The 19,333-nt window shown below is 41.0% G+C and overlaps 1 protein-coding gene across 5 annotated transcripts in view; it reads left to right on the plus strand.

The window, feature by feature from the left end:
• Positions 1-19,333, plus strand: part of nos1 (nitric oxide synthase 1 (neuronal)) — a 194,548-nt gene that overhangs the window by 146,062 nt on the left and 29,153 nt on the right. For all 5 annotated transcript variants that reach the window (XM_061903187.1, XM_061903196.1, XM_061903206.1 and 2 more), the window contains 5 exons: positions 1,866-2,040; positions 2,196-2,334; positions 5,407-5,485; positions 7,852-8,045; positions 12,769-12,938. In XM_061903187.1, the coding sequence (XP_061759171.1) occupies positions 1,866-2,040; positions 2,196-2,334; positions 5,407-5,485; positions 7,852-8,045; positions 12,769-12,938 (757 nt within the window). The remainder of the gene's footprint in view (positions 1-1,865; positions 2,041-2,195; positions 2,335-5,406; positions 5,486-7,851; positions 8,046-12,768; positions 12,939-19,333) is intronic.

Below are 19,333 nucleotides of genomic sequence, written 5' to 3' on the forward strand. Positions count from 1 at the left end.
TAATAGTGTGAGAGTCCAGTCCATAGTGGATCTAACATAATAGTGTGAGAGTCAAGTCCATAGTGGATCTAACATATTTTGTGAGAGTCCAGTCCATTGTGGATTTAACATATTATGAGAGTCCAGTCCATTGTGGATCTAACATAAGAATGTGAGAGTCCAGTCCATAGTGGATCTAGCATAATATTGTGAGAGTCCAGTCCATAGTGGATCTAACATAAGATGGTGAGATTCCAGTCAATAGTGGATCTAACATAATAGTGAAAGTCCAGTCCATAGTGGATCTAACATAATATTGTGAGAGTCCAGTCCATAGTGGATCTAACATAATAGTGTGAGAGTCCAGTCCATAGTGGATCTAACATAATAGTGAGAGTCCAGTCCAGACTTATAGTGCGAAAAATACGGTAATGGTAATGTACACATTGAAAAAGCAAATACAAATTACCCCAAGAACAATTTGTTAGATAAAAAGCAGTTAAAAGGTTAAAAAAACAAAACCCAAAAAACAGATCAAATATAAATGTGACAGATTGTCGCCAAAGGCTGATTTCCATCTGCGTCTCATTGCAAAGAAACAAGCCCGGGGCTCCCACCAATTCAGCGTTATAGTGAGTTGTATTTTTCATGCTATAAGCGGTATAAAATGGATGGATGGATGCTTTTACTTTTGCTGTATTTATCTGGCACAAGTGGAAAGCCGGTCCCTGAAAATAATGCCTACATTTAGATTGTCAGGCTTGTCATTGACAGTTTGGCTATGTTTTAGTTTTTTCCTCTGCATTTGTCTTTGTTTCCTCTGTGTGTGTAGTATTTCCTGTCAGCGCTCTTATTTTATCTGTTTTCTGTGTTTCTCCATGGGCGCTGTTTCCCCTCAGATGCGGCTGATTGGCACCTGGCCACACCTGGTGTCAATCAGCCCACTCCTATTTTTACCGACTTTGTCTTCCAGTCAGTGCTGGATTATTCTATACGAGTTAGTTTGTGGCGAACCCCAAGATGCAGAGAAGGAGGCAGGCATTGAGTGAGGAAACATGTTTTAATAAAACACTAAGACAAAACCAAACAAAAGGGATACAACAAAAAGTGCGCACGAGGTGGATAACAAACTAAAAGAGCTAGCATGAGAGCTAGAAAACAAAAGGAGCTAAGCATGAAAGCTAGCAAAAACAGAAGGGCCTAGTGTGGAAGCTAGCGGGTAGCGAGCAGGAAAACAGAAGTCATTGTAGTACAAAGACAAATTGAAAGCAGGGCACAAAAGACAGTCAGCTACAAACTGCTACTGAAATATTGCTTACCGCTACGCTGCAATGGCACGACAGGAGCGACAATACAGAAGTGACAATTATCCAGATTTGACTGCATGGGAAGACAGGTCTAAATAGGAGCGGGCTGATAGACACCAGGTGTGGCCAGGTGCCAATCAGCCAAGGCTGAGGGGACTCAGCACTCAGGGAGAAAGACAGGAAACAGACAAAATAAGAGCGCTGACAGGAACTAAAGACAGGAAATACTACACACACACAGAGGAAAAACTAAAACACAAACAAACTGTCAGGGGCAAGCCTGACACAAGCGGTCCGTGGTCCAAAAAGGGTTGGGGACCACTGTTTTGAAAGGACTTCAAAAGCGTAATATACCTTATTCCCTTTACCTGAATTGTTAGCTGCTTCTTACGAGAAGTTTTTCACGAATTGGATTAGACAGAAAAGGAAAGGTCGTGTGTTCTTGTCCCATGTAAGGATTGTGGATAACGGGCACAGTTCCTCCCCAAAAACTGCAGTTTTCGACAGGGGGAAGGGGAACGGTCTTGTATAGCGTGTTAACATTTCCTGCCTCTTTGTCGCCACCGTTCTGCGGTCTAGGTTCTCCGTGTTTGGCCTGGGATCCAGGGCCTACCCGCACTTCTGCGCCTTCGCCCACGCGGTAGACACGCTCTTTGAGGAGCTCGGAGGAGAGCGCATCCTCCGCATGGGGGAGGGGGATGAACTGTGTGGCCAGGAGGAGTCCTTCAGGACCTGGGCCAAGAAGGTTTTTAAGGTCGGTCCCCTCGGCCTGATTGTTTTGTGTGATCAACAAATGTCTTTTATTTGCTTCGAAACTAAATAATTGACCGGGATGCTGTTTGGACCTCCTTGACTTGGTCAAATTGTGGCTGCTCGAATAACGGCCGCCGCTTTTGTTTACACCTCAAGGCTGCCTGCGACGTGTTCTGCGTGGGCGACGACGTCAACATCGAGAAGGCCAACAACTCCTTGATCAGCAACGATCGCAGCTGGAAGAAGAGCAAGTTCCGACTGACGTACAATGCCGAGGCGCCGGCTCTTACTGACGGTAAAGGCTGACCTGATCCTTTTTGGGAAAAAAGAAGTGGTGTTCTCTGCCAGGCGTGGTCCCAACTGGACAAATGAGTCTGTGGCCATTATGTGCATAAATTACGCAAATTAATTCATGCTTTGGAATTAAAAAGTGATGGATGCTCGCCAGAGCCTCTTCCATCGGTTAATGGTGCAATTTGTGATCCGAATAGGTTTAAGGTAAAAGTCGGGATCCTGGTAAATTGCAAAAAGTCAGTGTTCAAAAACAAGAAAGAAAAATACAAAAACTAGCGGTATTTTACAAAACCCCGTTTCCATATGAGTTGGGAAATTGTGTTAGATGTAAATATAAACAGAGTACAATGTTTTGCAAATCATTTTCAATCCATATTCAGTTGAATATGCTATAAAGACTACATATTTGATGTTCAAACTGATAAACATTTTTTTTTTTGTGCAAATAATCATTAACTTTAGAACTTGCTGCTAGCGACACGTGACAAAGAAGTTGGGAAAGGTGGCAATAAATACTGATAAAGTTGAGGAATGTTCATCAAACACTTATTTGGAACATCCCACAGGTGTGCAGGCTAATTGGGATCAGGCGGGTGCCATGATTGGCTATAAAAACAGCTTCCCAAAAAATGCTCAGTCTTTCACAAGAAAGGATGGGGCGAGGTACACCCATTTGTCCACAACTGCGTGAGCAAATAGTCAAACAGTTTAAGAACAACGTTTCTCAAAGTGCAATTGCAGGAAATTTAGGGATTTCAACATATACGGTCCATAAAATCATCAAAAGGTTCAGAGAATCTGGAGAAAATCACTCCATGTAAGCAGCATGGCGGGAAACCAACATTGAATGACCGTGACCTTCGATCCCTCAGACGGCACTGTATCAAAAACTGACATCCATCTCTTAAAGGATGTCACCACATGGGCTCAGGAATACTTCAGAAAACCACTGTCACTACATACAGTTTGTCGCTGCATCTGTAAGTGCAAGTTAAAGCTCTACTATGCAAAGCAAAAGCCATTTATCAACAACATCCAGAAACGCTGCCGGCTTCTCTGGGCTCGAGATCATTTGGATGGACTGATGCAAAGTGGAAAAGTGTTCTGTGGTCTGACGAGTCCACATTTGAAATTGTTTTTGGAAATATTTGACATTGTGTCATCCGGACCAAAGTGGAAGCGAACCATCCGGACTCTTATCGACGCAAAGTTCAAAAGCCAGCATCTGTGATGGTATGGGGGTGCATTAGTGCCAAAGGCATGGGTAACTTACACATCTGTGAAGGCACCATTAATACTGAAAGTTACATACAGGTTTTGGAACAACATATGCTGCCAACTATGCGCCGTCTTTTTCATGGACGCCCCTGCTTATTTCAGCAAGACAATGCCAAGCCACATTCAGCACATGTTACCACAGCGTGGCTTCGTAAAACAAGAGTGGCGGTGCTGTCCTGGCCCGCCTGCAGTCCAGACCTGTCTCCAATCGAAAATGAGGGGCGCATTAAAAAATGAATTGATTAACGTGGACCCCGACTTAAACAAGTTGAAAAACTTATTCGGGTGTTACCATTTAGTGGTCAATTGTACGGAATATGTACTGTACTGTGCAAACTACTAATAAAAGTATCAATCAATCAATCAATTATGAAGCGTAAAATACGACAGCGGAGACCCCGGACTGTTGAACGACTGAAGCTCTACATAAAACAAGAATGGGACAGAGTTCCACTTTCAAAGCTTCAACAATTAGTTTCCTCAGTTCCCAAACGTTTATTGAGTGTTGTTAAAAGAAAAGGTGATGTAACACAGTGGTGAACATGCCCTTTCCCAATTACTTTGGCATGTGTTGCAGCAATGAAATTCTAAGTCATTATTTGCAGAAAAAAAAATAAAGTTTATGAGTTTGAACCTCAAATATCTTGTCTTTGTAGTGCATTCAATTGAATATGGGTTGAAAAGGATTTAAAAAATCATTGTATTCCGTTTATATTTACATCCAACACATTTTCCCAACTAATATGGAAACAGGGTTTGTACTTGAACTAAGCAAAAATGTCGGCCAATTGAACAAGAAAATTTGGCTTGCCGATAATGGCAAAAAAACCATTATCGGACATCTCTTGAAAAAAAGTGAGAAAAAAAACAACTTTTGTCTTCTTGTCTCTCAAGAGGATTGTAAACGGTAGCCAAAATTCCCCCAAAAAGTGAAGTTCCCCCTTTAAGCAAACGTGGCGCATTGATTTAAAAAAACGCATCACAACGTTAGCTTTTTTCGTTATCAATATCGCTGATTACTACTCACTGCAGACTCTATGAGAGCCAACCAACATAATAAAACATCCCTCGCTGTACAATGTCTGCTGTTATTAGGACGCAGAATGATAAAATGTTATATCCGCGTTTAAAGGAAGAATGAATCATAATCCTTGTGAAGAAAAGGTGTGTGTGTATGTATATATATATATATATACATATATATATATATACTGTATATATGTATATACAGTATGTATATGTGTATGTATATATGTATATATATGTGTATATATATGTATATGTATATATACATATGTGTGTATATATATATATATATATATATATATATATATATATATATATATTATTTAATTTTTTGTAATTTTGAAGAATTTATCGGAATGTGCTTGTACTATTTATGTTCAAAATTGTTAGAAATGTCACATGTCAAATGTTTAAATATTAACTGTCCGTTTGCTGTACTGTACTACTTTATGAGTACCTATTTTCTCGTTTCATTGAAAATGAAACCGCAAAGTCCATTTGACTGTCATCTGTTTAATTATGAGACACAATTGTGTCAAAGTCATGATTTTTTTTCCTTTCATGCTGGAAATAAGAAATTATTACTTTAAAAACACTCAGCTTAGAGAGAAGAATTATCTTATCGGACAGAAAATAAGCAAATATCACCCTTATTTGAGATATTTAATCTTGCTTGGATTTCAGTTTTTGCAACGTAGAGACTGGAAACTTTACACATCGTTCACCGTGATTAATAAGTCGTCCATGCTGTTGTTTTTCTGCTCCACAGCGCTCTATAGCATCCACAAGAAGAGAGTTTTTGGAGCCAAAATGCTGGAATCTCAAAACCTCCAAAGTTCCAAATCTAAGTAAGTCTTAAGTGTCTAACATTGCGTGCATAATCAATCCATCAATCAATCAATGTTTATTTATATAGCCCGAAATCACAAGTGTCTTAAAGTGCTGCACAAGCCACAACCACATCTGAAGATCAGCGCCCACATAAGGGCAAGGGAAAACTCACAACCCAATGGGATGTCGATGAGAATGACTATGAGAAACCTTGGAGAGTACTGCAAATGTGGGTTAACTAACATAATCGTGAGACTCCAGTGCATAGTGGATCTGACATAATAGTGAGAGTCCAGTCCATAGTGGATCTAACATAATAGTGAGAGACCAGTCAATAGTGGATCTAACATAATAGTGAGAGTCTAGTCCATAGTGGATCCAACATAATAGTAAGAGTCCAGTCCATAGTGGATCTAACATAATGGTGAGAGACCAGTCTATAGTGGATCTAACCTAATAGTGAGAGTCCAGTCCATAGTGGATCTGACATAATAGGCAAAGTCCAGTCCATAGTGGATCTAACATAATAGTGAGAATCCAGTCCATAGTGGATCTAACATAATAGTGAGATTCCAGTCCATAGTGGATCTGACATAATAGTAAGAGTCCAGTCCATAGTGGATCTAACATAATAGTGAAAGTCCAGTCCATAGTGGATATAACATAATAGTGAGAGTCCAGTCCATAGTGGATATAACATAATAGTGAGGATCCAGTCCATAGTGAATATGACATAATAGTCAGAGTCCAGTCCATAGTGGATCTAACATAATAGTGAGAGTCCAGTCCATAGTGGATCTGACATAATAATGAGAGTCCAGTCCATAGTGGATCTAACATAATAGTGAAAGTCCAGTCCATAGTGGATCCAACATAATAGTGAGTCCAGTCCATAGTGGATCAAACATAATAGTAAGAGTCCAGTCCATAGTGGATTTACCATAATAGTGAGAGTCCAGCCCATAGTGGATCTAACATAATAGTGAGAGTCCTGTGAAGACTCTTCTTCGGCATGGTAATTCCGGTATTGTTTTCCCGAGGATGCGTCGAAGCAGAACACAGCAAAGGCAAGATATAAGGTATTTATTAAATAATAAAAGGCTAGGAACAAAAACACTGGTGTAAAGAGAAGGCAAACCAAAAACGCTAGTATGAGAACTAGGAAGTAAAAGTTAACAACCAAGCTGGCAAGAAGGCACACAAAAAACAGAAAAACAATTCCTCTGCATGTGAGCTGGAATAAACAAATGGCTTAGCGTAAAAGCTAGCGAGAATATACATACAAAGATGAAGGTCGAGAGTCGTCACTGTTGCGCGTGGGCAAATTAGGATCCGAGAATGAGTGAACAGAAAAGGAGAGCTTAAATAGGAGGGTGAAAAATAGTAGCAGGCGTGCGGGGCGAGACTAGCAGGTGGACTGATGAGTGACCATAGTGATGGACAAAACAGGAAATAAACGGGTCAGACTGAGAATGAAACAAAGATGGAAAAAACAAACATGTGAAGATCTGAGCAGCAGATCGCAACAAGTCCAGTCCATAGTGGATCTAACATAATAGTGAGAGTCCAGTCCATAGTGGATCTAACATAATATTGAGAGTCCAGTCCATAGTGGATCTACCATAATATTGTGAGAGTCCAGTCCATAGTGGGGCCAGCAGGAGACCATCCCGAGCGGAGACGGGTCAGCAGCGCAGAGATGTTCCCAACCGATGCACAGGCGAGCGGTCCACCTGGGGTCCCGACTCTGGACAGCAAGCACTTCATCCATGGCCACCAAACCTGTGCCCCCCCATCCTCCTCCACCAGGGAAAGGAGGGCAGAGGAGAAAACAAAATTAATGGCAGATCAACTGGTCTAAAAAGGGAGTCTATTTAAAGGTTAGAGTATACAAATGAGGTTTAAGATGGTACTTAAATGCTTCTACTGAGGTAGCATCTCTAACTGTTACGGGGAGGACATTCCAGAGTACTGGAGCCCCAATAGAAAACACTCTATAGCCCGCAGACTTTTTTGGGGCTCTTGGAATCACTAATAAGCTGGAGTTCTTTGAACGCAGATTTCTTGCCGAGACATATGGTACAAAACAACCAGCCAGATAGGATGGAGCAGGTTTCGTATGTTTCATTTTAAAAAAGAAACAAGTTGATTGCACACAAGCTGTCATTAAAACCGAGGTATATACTGATTATGACATATATGTTGGTTGCCATTAAAAAAAACAGTTTTTCCTTATTTGCACAACAACACAAAAATGCTGTAATTCATCTTCCACATCTCCAAATTTATCCTTGTGTTTATCAACATGGAACAGCCTGGAAATGGTATTGCGACTGTTCCTGAGATCATAAATCTCTCTCCTTTTTTTTCCTTTTTTCTCCAGTCGCTCCACCATATTTGTGCGTCTTGACACAAACAACCACGACAAGCTGAGCTACCACCCCGGCGACCATCTGGGCATCTTTGCTGGAAACCACGAGGACCTGGTGATGGCGCTCATAGACAAACTGGAGGACGCGCCACCTGTCAATCAGATTGTCAAAGTGGAGTTCCTGGAGGAGAGGAACACCGCCCTAGGTGTGTGTGTGTGTGTGCGTGCGTGCAGTTAGAGGGGGGAGAGGCGACCTAACAAAACGTTCACTCCACCTACACTTTGTTGTGCTCGCATCGCCGGGGCGCCATGGCAACACAATGACAGCTTTGCGGGGAAGTGAACGTGCTGGCGTAATAAATACATGCATTAAAGAGCTGCAAATGGAAGATCAAGATGTACTTCACTGATAAAAAAAAACAAAAACTTATTGGGCTAGATCAGGGGACGGCAACCTAAAATGTTGAAAGAGCCATTTTGGACCAATAATACAAAAACAAATATGTCTGGAGCCGCAAAAAAATAAAAGCCATATTACATGCAGATAGTGTGTCATGAGATATGAATTGAATTAAGAGGACTTAAATGCAGGGATGTCCAAACTTTTTCCACTGAGGGCCGCACACTGAAAAATCAAAGAAAGCGGGGGCCATTTTCATATTTTTTGTTTTAAAAACCAATACAATATATGTATAAAAAATATAGATTTAGGCCTCCACTCAGTTATGATCCCGGGGACCCCAAAGGGTTTTGGTAAAAAAAATTATTAAAAATGTGTCTTTGTTCAGTATTATTATTTTTATCATTATGCAAGTTTTAAATCTGTAGATCAACATTAGAACAAAAAAAAATGGAAAAAACACAAAATATACAATATTTTCACCCAATAACTTTTTTAGGTGGAATATTTGAGATGATATAATAATTGGAGGCTTTATTTTGGATTTTGATTCATTATTATTTTTTGAGCAATGACACTTAAAAACAAATCACACTAAAATAATTGGGGATCCAAAAGTGTCCTACTCATTAAAGTGTTAAAAAATAAATCATACATTTTTTTACTGTTCACTTTTAGCACAATAATCTCGAGATCAACTTCAGATATATCCGTCAATTTTAAGTTTTAATGTTGTTTATGTTTTGTTTGTTTGTTTTAGGCCCTTCTTTAAAAAAACAGCTCAGTTTTTTTATATGGCAAAACACAAAATATGCAACATTTTCCCCCAAAAATATCTCAAAGTGGAATATTTAATGTGATGTAATTGAAGCCTTGAATAGGTCAATAATTTAAAATGACATTGATTTTGATTCATTATTATTTTTTAAAGAAAGAAACAGCCTGCATGGCAGCTTTGTGTTATTAGAGTAAGCATCGCAACAATTTCTTGTTACATTTCACCTGTTTGCTGTTTTATACCACTTTTTCTGTTTTTAATTTTTTTCAATTGTATTTTTAAAATGTGTCGTGGGATCGTTAAAAAAATGACCGCAAATGGCCCCCGGGCCGCACTTTGGACACCCCGACTTAAAGGAAACTAAATTAGCTCAAATATAGCTACAACTGAGGCTTAATGATGCAATATGTACATACAGCTAGCCTAAATAGCATGTTAGCATCGATTAGCTTGCAGTGACCAATTATGTCTGATTAGCACTCCTCACAAGTCAGTAACGTCAGCAAAACTCACCTTTGTGCATTCATGCACAACGTTAAAAGTTTGGTGGACAAAATGAGACAGAAAAAGAAGTGGCATAAAAGACGTCCTAGAAAGTCGGAGAAAGTTATACATGTAAACTACGGTGAGTTCAAGGACGCCAAGATCAGTAAGACAAAACGGCGATCGCTAAATACTCGAAACAGTGAAGCATGTTTAATAAAAACAGTGTGCTTTACAATAATTAGGGAGGTTTGTGCCATGTTTATCCTCCTACAGAAACCATAATGAAACAAAAAATAAATGTTTTATATTTTTTCCCCATCATCTTTTTCCATTTTTCATACAGTTTTGAAAAAGTTCCAGAGAGCCACAAGGGCGTCGCTAAAGAGCCGCATGCGGTTCTAGAGCCGCGGGTTGCCGACCCCCGGTCTGGATAAATCACCCCGCACCTGTTTTATCCGACTAGTGTCAGTCGTGTTTTATTTCTGACCCTTTTTGCATGTTGTGTCCCTTAAATGAAAAAAAAGCCGCACACTAGGTAATAGTGTTTTTCAAACTTCTCAGTCAATGAAAAAATTCTGAGGCCCACCACTAGCAGAAAACATTAAAAATAATTAAACTAAGCAGTAGATATTGATGGTAAAAAGTAATTCTCGCAATTGTTGGATATGAATTCAAACCATGACCAAGCATGCATCGCTATAGCTCTTGTCTCAAAGTAGGTGTACTGTCACCACCTGTCACATTATATTGAGTTTTTTGCTGTTTTCCTGTATGTGGTGCTTTAGTTCCTTTCTTGCGCTCCTATTTTGTTGTTGATTTTCGTGTACGGATGTAATTTGTGGACGCCGTCTGCTCCACACGCTGTAAGACTTTGCTGTCGTCCACCATTCTGTTTTTGTTTACGTTGCAGACAGTTCAGGTTTAGTTTCAATGCCTTTAGGTCAGGGGTCACCAACGCCGTGCCCGCGGGCACCAGGTCTCCCTTAAGGACCAGATGAGTCACCCTGTTTTAAATACAGCTCAAACAGCAGCACTTACCAGTGAGCTGCCTCTATTTTTTAAATTGTATTTATTTACTACCAAGCTGGTCTCGCTTTGCTCGACATTTTTAATTCTAAGAGAGACAAAACTCAAATAGAATTTGAAAATCCAAGAAAATATTTTAAAGACTTGGTCTTCACTTGTTTAAATAAATTCATTTATTTTTTTACTTTGCTTCCTATAACTTTCAGAAAGACCATTTTAGAGAAAAAATACAACCTTAAAAATTATTTTAGGATTTTTAAACACATATACCTTTTTACCTTTTTAAATTCCTTCCTCTTCTTTCCTGACAATTTAAATCAATGTTCAAGTATGTTTTTTTTATTGTAAAGAATAATAAATACATTTTGATTTAATTCTTCATTTTAGCTTCTGTTTTTTCGACGAAGAATATTTGTGAAATATTTCTTCAAACTTATTATGATTAAAATTCAAAAAAATTATTCTGGCAAATCTAGAAAATCTGTAGAATCAAATTTAAATCTTATTTCAAAGTCTCTTGAATGTCTTTTAAAATTTTTGTTCTGGAAACTCTAGAAGAAATAATGATTCGTCTTTGTTAGAAATATAGCTTGGTCCAATTTGTTATGTATTCTAACAAAGTGCAGATTGGATTTTAACCTATTTAAAACATGTCATCCAAAGTCTAAAATTAATCTTAATCAGGAAAAATAACTAATGTTCCATAAATTCTTTTTTTTATTTTTTCAAAAAGATTCGAATTAGTTAGTTTTTCTCCATTTTTTTCGGTTGAATTTTGAATTTTAAACAGTCTCCTGCCCTATGTCTCAAAATTAAATGTTAATTTTTTTCGTGTTTTCTCCTTTATTAAACCGTTGAATTAAGGGTTTTTTTCATCATTTATTCTCTACAAAAAACCTTCCCTAAAAGGAAAAAAAATGTACGACGGAATGACAGACAGAAATACCCATTTATATATAAATATATAGATTTATTTTTAAGGTAAATTGAGCAAAGTGGCTATTTCTGGCAATTTATTTACGTGTGTATCAAACTGGTAGCCCTTCGCATTAATCAGTACCCAAAAAGTAGCTCTTGGTTTCAAAAAGGTTGCTGACCCCTCTTTTAGGTGGTGTTTGGGTCTGTAGGACCCGTTTTAATTTTTTATTAAAAGAAAAATGATACAATTATTGAATTTTTCACACTGAGACTCACTGACATTGGCTCATTTTCTGTGAAGAACATATATTAGAATACATATTTAATGACCACACACCATACACCCCTGCCCCTACACATTTCTATTACATATAAGATGTCTGGGTCCACTGGACCCGGGGCTAATAGAAGTGTGGAAATTTACGTTCTGTGTACCACACGCACCCACCCACACACACAGCAGGCCTAGACAGGAGGAGGACAGAGTGTAGGTACACAGAACATCAGAGGGTCAAATGTGCGAGAAAATGAGAGCAGACAGTACTGACAAACAATGTGGGAACCTCAGGTGCAGAAATACAAAAGAAGAATCCCTGTGGGATGCAGAAACTGCCAGAGAAATTTTCCCTGCAACAATAGTATTGTTGTTCCTCAGCCAGCGTTTGTGGGTCTGATGTGTTCAGTATTTTAACATAAAAGTGTTTGATTGTGAGGCATATAAAGCCACAAAATGCGATGGGTCCATCAGACCCACAAACGCTGGCTGAGTAACAACAATATTGCGATCACGACAAACTATGTTCCCGATATCTACAAAGCAGTTAGCTACCTGCTGCCACCTCCTGGAATGGAAGAGTATTACACGGTTACTCTGCCGAGCTCTAACCAGCACAGACACTCAACAACAAATCATGACTACTGGTTTGCAAAAAAAAAAAAAGTTTTAAACTAATTAGGGGAAATTACATAACTTTCCAGACAATATCTACACGAGTGGTTGAAAAACACTGAGTTAATGTAGCGAGATCAACATGTTAATTTTGTAGTCTGAAATGCGTTACACTGGAAGCTGTTTGCAGTCGACACTTTCATCAGTGTAATTTATTTTTATTAAGCCACACCAGGAGTATTTTCAAGACCTTCACTCATTAAGAAACCATAGCACATATGTTGCGATGTCAGGTAAAGTCATTTAGGCCCAAGGATCTACTAACGAAGTGGCTAATAGCCTCTGATCGGTACATCAGCGAGCATTAGCTACCACCGCATTTTTCTCGACGACCTGTCGTTAAAAGATTCATAACCTCCCTCTCCCCCGCAGGTGTAATCAGTAACTGGACCAACGGGACCCGCATCCCCCCTTGCACCATCACCCAGGCCTTCCAGTACTTCCTGGACATCACCACGCCCCCCAGTCCCGTGCTTCTGCAGCAGTTTGCTGCCCTGGCAACCAACGAAAAACACAAAAAGAGGCTGGAAGTGCTCAGTAAGGTAAAATGACGCCCTAACAGTCTCCTGCCGCTGGCGTTTGCCTCGTCTTTTGCTAACTCTGTCCAGGAGAGTTTTGTTTTAAAGGAGTCCTAATGTGCAAAACCAACTTTTCTTACCTGTTTGTGCCTGTGTTTGTGTATTCGAGATCCCCAAACATTGGAAATCCAACCCCTTAAGGCATGGCGAAAATATTTACATAACAATCTGGCTCATACTTGCCAACTTGAGACCTCTGATTTCGGGGGGTGGGATTTGGGGAGTGTTCGGGGGTGGGGCGGGGGCGTGGTTAAGAGGGGAGGAGTATATTTACAGCTAGAATTTACCAAGTCAAGTATTTCATATATATATATATATATATATGAAATACTTGACTTTCAATGAATTCTAGCTATATACATATATATATATATATATATATATATATATATATATATATATATATATATATATATATATATATATATATATATATACATTAATAAGAGACATTTTAGAATTTCAGTGTTTATTTATTTACACATGTACAAACACATAACACTCATCTAGTCATTGTTGACTTAAGGGTTGAATTGTCCACCCTTGTACAATTCTCCGTCACTATGCTGAACACCCTCTCTGATGATGCATTTCTGTGTGGCACCCACAAAAGTGCTTTCTTCAAATGCACTAGAGTCTGGTATCTTCCATCTCTACCATGAATTGATTAACGTGGACACCGACTTAAACAAGTTGAAAAACTTATTCGGGTCTTACCATTTAGTGGTCAATTGTACGGAATATGTACTGTACTGTGCAATCTACTAATAAAAGTATCAATCAATCAATCAATCAACTCCCTAGCATGGCCCAAAACTGGTCAATCTTTGCTTCCTGAGGAAGATCTTCACTGCCAAGCAATTGGTAGTCCGCTACTTCTTCCCGGAGGCTATCCAGGTCCAATCGCAGCTGCGGCTTGGAACTTACAAGCGTATTTCTTCATCTTACTCTTCGTCGGCGTCGCCATGGCTGTATCTTCCTTTTTCTTCTGCACTCGCTAAAAGCCGTAGATGTTATTGTCACATATGCATGTACAGTAGATGGCAGTGTTGTCCTGTTTAAGAGTGTAACAAAATTGCTGTTTACGGCAGACGAACTGCTTTACGGTACACGAAAACGTGACTCTTGTTGTGTGTTGTTACCGCGCTGGGAGGACGTTAATGAAACTGCCTAACAATAAACCCACATAAGAAACCAAGAACTCGCCCTTGATTATTCTACAGTTATCACGTCATTGGGCAGATACGCTGTTTATATTGTGGAAAAGCGGACGTGAAAACAGGCTGTCGACACTTTACTCAGGTCCGCATGGAGCTGGAGGGGGCGTGGCTTTCAGCTCCGCCTGAATTTCGGGAGATTTTCGGGAGAAAATTTGTCCCGGGAGGTTTTCGGGAGAGGCACTGAATTTCGGGAGTCTCCCGGAAAATCCGGGAGGGTTGGCAAGTATGATCTGGCTTTCTTCCAAACTTGCTTCAAAGGAGCTGTTTGGTATTTGAGACTTAAGCGTTGTTTTTGTCTTGAGGTGCGTTCCAATTGTACTGGAAAGTTAACATTTCCTAGTCGTAAATGTCAACTTAGTTGACTGCAAGTCGGACACGTTACCAGTGAGGGTTGGACTGCGCCAAGGCTGCCCTTTGTCACCGACTCTGTTCATAACTTTTATGGACAAAATTTCTAGGCGCAGTCAAGGCGTTGAGGGGTTCAGGTTTGGTGGCTGCAGGATAAGGTCTCTGCTTTTTGCAGATGATGTGGTCCTGATGGATTCATCTGGCCAGGATCTTCAACTCTCACTGGGTCAATTTGCAGCCGACTGTGAAGCGACCGGGATGAGAATCAGCATCTCCAAGACCGAGTCCATGGTTCTCGCCCGTAAAAGGGTGGAGTGCCATCTCTGGGTTGGGGAGGAGACCCTGCCCGAAGTGGAGGAGTTCAAGTACCTCAGAGTCTTGTTCACAAGTGAGGGAAGAGTGGATGGTGAGATCGACAGGCAGATCGGTGTGGCGTCTTTAGTAATGCGGACGCTATATCGATCCGTTGTGGTGAAGAAGGAGCTGAGCCGGAAGGCAAAGCTCTCCATTTACCGGTCGATCTACGTTCCCATTCTCACCGATGGTCATGAGCTTTGGATTTTGACCAAAAGGACAAGATCACGGGTACAAGCGGCCCAAAGGAATTTCCTCCGCCGGGTGGTGGGTCTCTCCCTTAGAGATAGGGTGAGAAGCTCTTCCATCCGGGAGGAGCTCAAAGTAAAGCCGCTGCTCCTCCACATGGAGAGAAGCCAGATGAGGTGGTTTGGGCATCTGGTCAGGATGCTACCTGAACGCCTCCCTAGGGAGGTGTTTAGGGCATGTCCAACCGGTAGGAGGCCACGGGAAAGACCCAGGACACGTTGGGAAGACTATGTCTCCCGGCTGGTCTGGGAATGCCTCGGGATCCCCCGGGAGGAGCTGGACCAAGTAGCTGGGGAGAGGAAAGTTTGGGTTTCCCTGCTTTGGCTGCTGCCCCCGCGACCCGACCTCGGATAAGCGGGAGAAGATGGATGGATGGATGGATGGATGGAAATGTCAACTCGAGATTGGGTTTCATACTCGGAATGTCTGGGTTTAATCACTACCTCGGAGTTGGCTTTCACGATGGCTGCTCTGATTGTAAACAATAAAAGCAGCTTCAGTCATATCCATTATTAACATTTCTGATTATTTACTTTCACACTAGGATAGTATAGGATAGGTCTTTATTGTCGAGAGACATTTATGTCAATCCTCCCCCAGAAGCTGACTGTAAGGGGGTTCTTGGAAACTGAAAAAGTGTGTGTATGGCCTTGCTGATGCAGCTCTCTGTTGGTACAACAAGGTGAAGGAAATCATGCTGAGCACAGGTGGTAAAGTGTCACAGGTAGACCCATCAGTATTTTATAGTTTTCAACCATCTTCAACCATCCTCTGCTACCAATGTTAAGTGGAGGTGAATAAACACTTTTAACCCACAGCTGCACGGAGGAAAGAACGGAAACATTTGCTCCCCACTTCCCGCCCACAAAAACTACACATGCGTCCATTATATGGAGAAACATGTATAGAATAGCTCTGCCGGCGATGCAAACCAAGCTCTGACACTGATCATACGGGAGTGGACCGCCACAATCAGATAGTCCGTTATCCTATATTGTCTGAGCACTCCCCACGGGACTTCCCGGGGGAAACGGTTGAATGCCTTCTCCAAGTCCACAGAGCACATGTAGACTGGTTGGGCAAACTCCCATGCACCCTCAAGGACCCTGCCGAGGGTATAGAGCTGAGTCCCCAGTTCCACGACCAGGACGAAAACCACACTGTTCCTCCTAATATCCCAGGTTCGACTATCCGGTGTGAATTGAGACTTTTATTTTCATAAACACCTGGGGGTGGCTTGCTTTCCAGCAATCTGATTTGTCTCTGGGCGTGTGTCTCCCTGTGGCTCAAACTCCAACCCCTCTCTCCTCCCGGCTGATGCCTTTTAACAGAGCGACAGGTGATTAGATAACCAGGCCCATTTGGGACCATCTACGCACCTATCGCTGATCTCGAAGCCGGTCCTGGCACACCCCGCTTCGCTGCAGGTACGCAGGCCACGCCCCCTCCACAGTCACTTTATCCCGATGGTCCTGAGATAGTCGGACTGAACTGGCGCTCGTTAAAAGAGTCGTTTTCCTAGACGAGGCCAAGCAGTGAGTCACGTGTGTGATCGTTGTCGCCAGGGGTAAAGATGGAGAAAAGGCTCCTCAATTCAGCTTAGGAAACAAAGCTGTGGCGTCGGATCCATTTTTATTTTTGTGTGAACTACACGTGAACCGGGGCCATCTTTCCCGCATCCCTTTGTGCGCGTGACGCAGATTCTCCTTCTGCAGGCGTGACAGTCAAGTCACATTTGTTTCGGAAAAAAGGAAATTGATAGAGAATCTACGTTTTTTTTCTTTGAGCTTACATAAAACCACAGCCGTCCCGTGGATCGCCTCTGCTGCGTGGCTCAGAAGCAGCTTGTGAACAAAGCAAATGTTTGCAACACATCAAAGTTTTTCAGCCTAAAATAATCGCGGCCAAATGTCGCAGATGACACACACACAATCTGTTGGCAGGAGCTGCGCGTGTGTGTGCTCGCTTCCTGCTCCCGAGTCACAAGTGTTTACACGTCTAAAAGTGGAAGACGTTGCTTTGGTCGTTGTCTGGTGGGAAATAGCAACAGTTGTGCGTCTTATGACTTTAAGTCCTGTAAGCCAAGCGTGTCTAGTTTATTGGTCCACTACCAACGTGTTCCTCCTTGGACCTGTAATTAGTTTGCCCTTGGAAAGATTGCTACCATAGAATTTAATTTTACCCTAATTGTCATACAAACCCAGTTTCCATATGAGTTAGGAAACTGTTAGATGTAAATATGAACGGAATACAATGATTTGCAAATCCTTTTCAACCCATATTCAAGTGAATGCACTACAAAGACAAGATAATTGATTGTTCAAACTCATAAACTTTCTTTTTTTTGCAAATAATAATCAACTTAGAATTTCATGGCTGCAACACGTGCCAAAGTAGTTGGGAAAGGGCATGTTCACCACTGTGTTACATCACCTTTTCTTTTAACAACACTCAATAAACGTTTGGGAACATAGGAAACTAAGGGTTGAAGCTTTGAAAGTGGAATTCTTTGCCATTCTTGTTTTATGTAGAGCTTCAGTCGTTCAACAGTCCGGGGTCTCAGCTGTCGTATTTTACGCTTCATAATGCGCCACAGATTTTCATTGGGAGACAGATCTGGACTGCAGGCGGGCCAGGAAAGTACCAGAACCCTTTTTTTTTCGAAGCCACGCTGTTATAATACGTGCTGAATGTGGCTTGGCATTGTCTTGCTGAAATAAGCAGGGGCGTCCATGAAAAAGACGGCGCTTAGATGGCAGCATATGTTGTTCCAAAACCTGTATGTACCTTTCAGCATTAATGGTGCCTTCACAGATGTGTAAGTTACCCATGCCTTGGGCACTAATGCACCTCCATACCATCACAGATGCTGGCTTTTGAACTTTGCGTGGATAACAGTCTTGATGGTTCGCTTCCCCTTTGGTCCGGACGACACGATGTCGAATATTTCCAAAAACAATTTGAAATGTGGACTCGTCAGACCACAGAACACTTTTCCACTTTGCATCAGTCCATCTTAGATGATCTCAGGCCCAGAGAAGCCGGCGGCGTTTCTGGATGTTGTTGATAAATGGCTTTTGCTTTGCATAGTAGAGCTTTAACTTGCACTTACAGATGCAGCGACAAACTGTATTTAGTGACAGTGGTTTTCTGAAGTGTTTCTGAGCCCGTGTGGTGATATCCTTTAGAGATTGATGTCGTTTTTTAAAACAGTGCCGTCTGAGTGATCGAAGGTCACGGTCATTCCACTTACGTGGAGTGATTTCTCCAGATTCTCTGAACCTTTTGATGATATTATGGACCGTAGATGTTGAAATCCCTAAATTTCTTGCAAATGCCCTTTGAAAAAACGTTGTTCTTAAACTGTTTGACTATTTGCTCACGCAGTTGTGGACAAAGGGGTTTACCTCGCCCCATCCTTTCTTGTGAAAGACTGAGCATTTTTTGTGAAAATGTTTTATAGCCAATCATGGCACCCACCTGTTCCCAATTAGCCTGCACACCTGTGGGACGTCTCAAATAAGTGTTTGATGAGCATTTTTCAACTTTATCAGTATTTATTGCCACCTTTCCCAACTTGTTTGTCACGTGTTGCTGGCATCAAATTCTAAAGTTATTTGCAAAAAAAATTATTTTTATCAGTTTGAACATCAAATATGTTGTCTTTGTAGCATATTCAACTGAATATAGGTTCAAAATTATTTGCCAATCATTGTATTCATTTTATTTTTACATCTAACACAATTTCCTAACTCTTATGGAAACAGGGTTTGTACATTCAGGGTTAAGAAGGGGTTAAAAACAAAACAAAATGTGAAGGTGTGTTCACGCAGCAGCATTCGAGAGGGTAGAGTAGAGACAGAGAGAACGAGAGAGTTATGATAAATGCGCATGCGTCGCCAGGCTCCGCTTTTTACCCATAAATTTATCAGATTTAATTTTTTATTATCTATAGCAGGGGTGTCAAGTGTGCCATTTGCGGCCCACAGCTACTGTTTTAAAGGCCCACGGCACATTCTAAAAATACTATTAAAATAAAAAAAACATAACAAAAGTGAAATAAAAAAGGCTTAAAGGTGAAATGCAATTTAGAAAAAGTTGGCAATAAATACTGATAAAGTCGAGGAATGCTCATCAAACACTTATTTGGAACATCCCACAGGTGTGCAGGCTAATTGGGAACAGGTG

Source organism: Nerophis ophidion, linkage group LG01 (genome assembly GCF_033978795.1).
Source record: "Nerophis ophidion isolate RoL-2023_Sa linkage group LG01, RoL_Noph_v1.0, whole genome shotgun sequence".
NCBI lineage: Eukaryota > Metazoa > Chordata > Actinopteri > Syngnathiformes > Syngnathidae > Nerophis > Nerophis ophidion.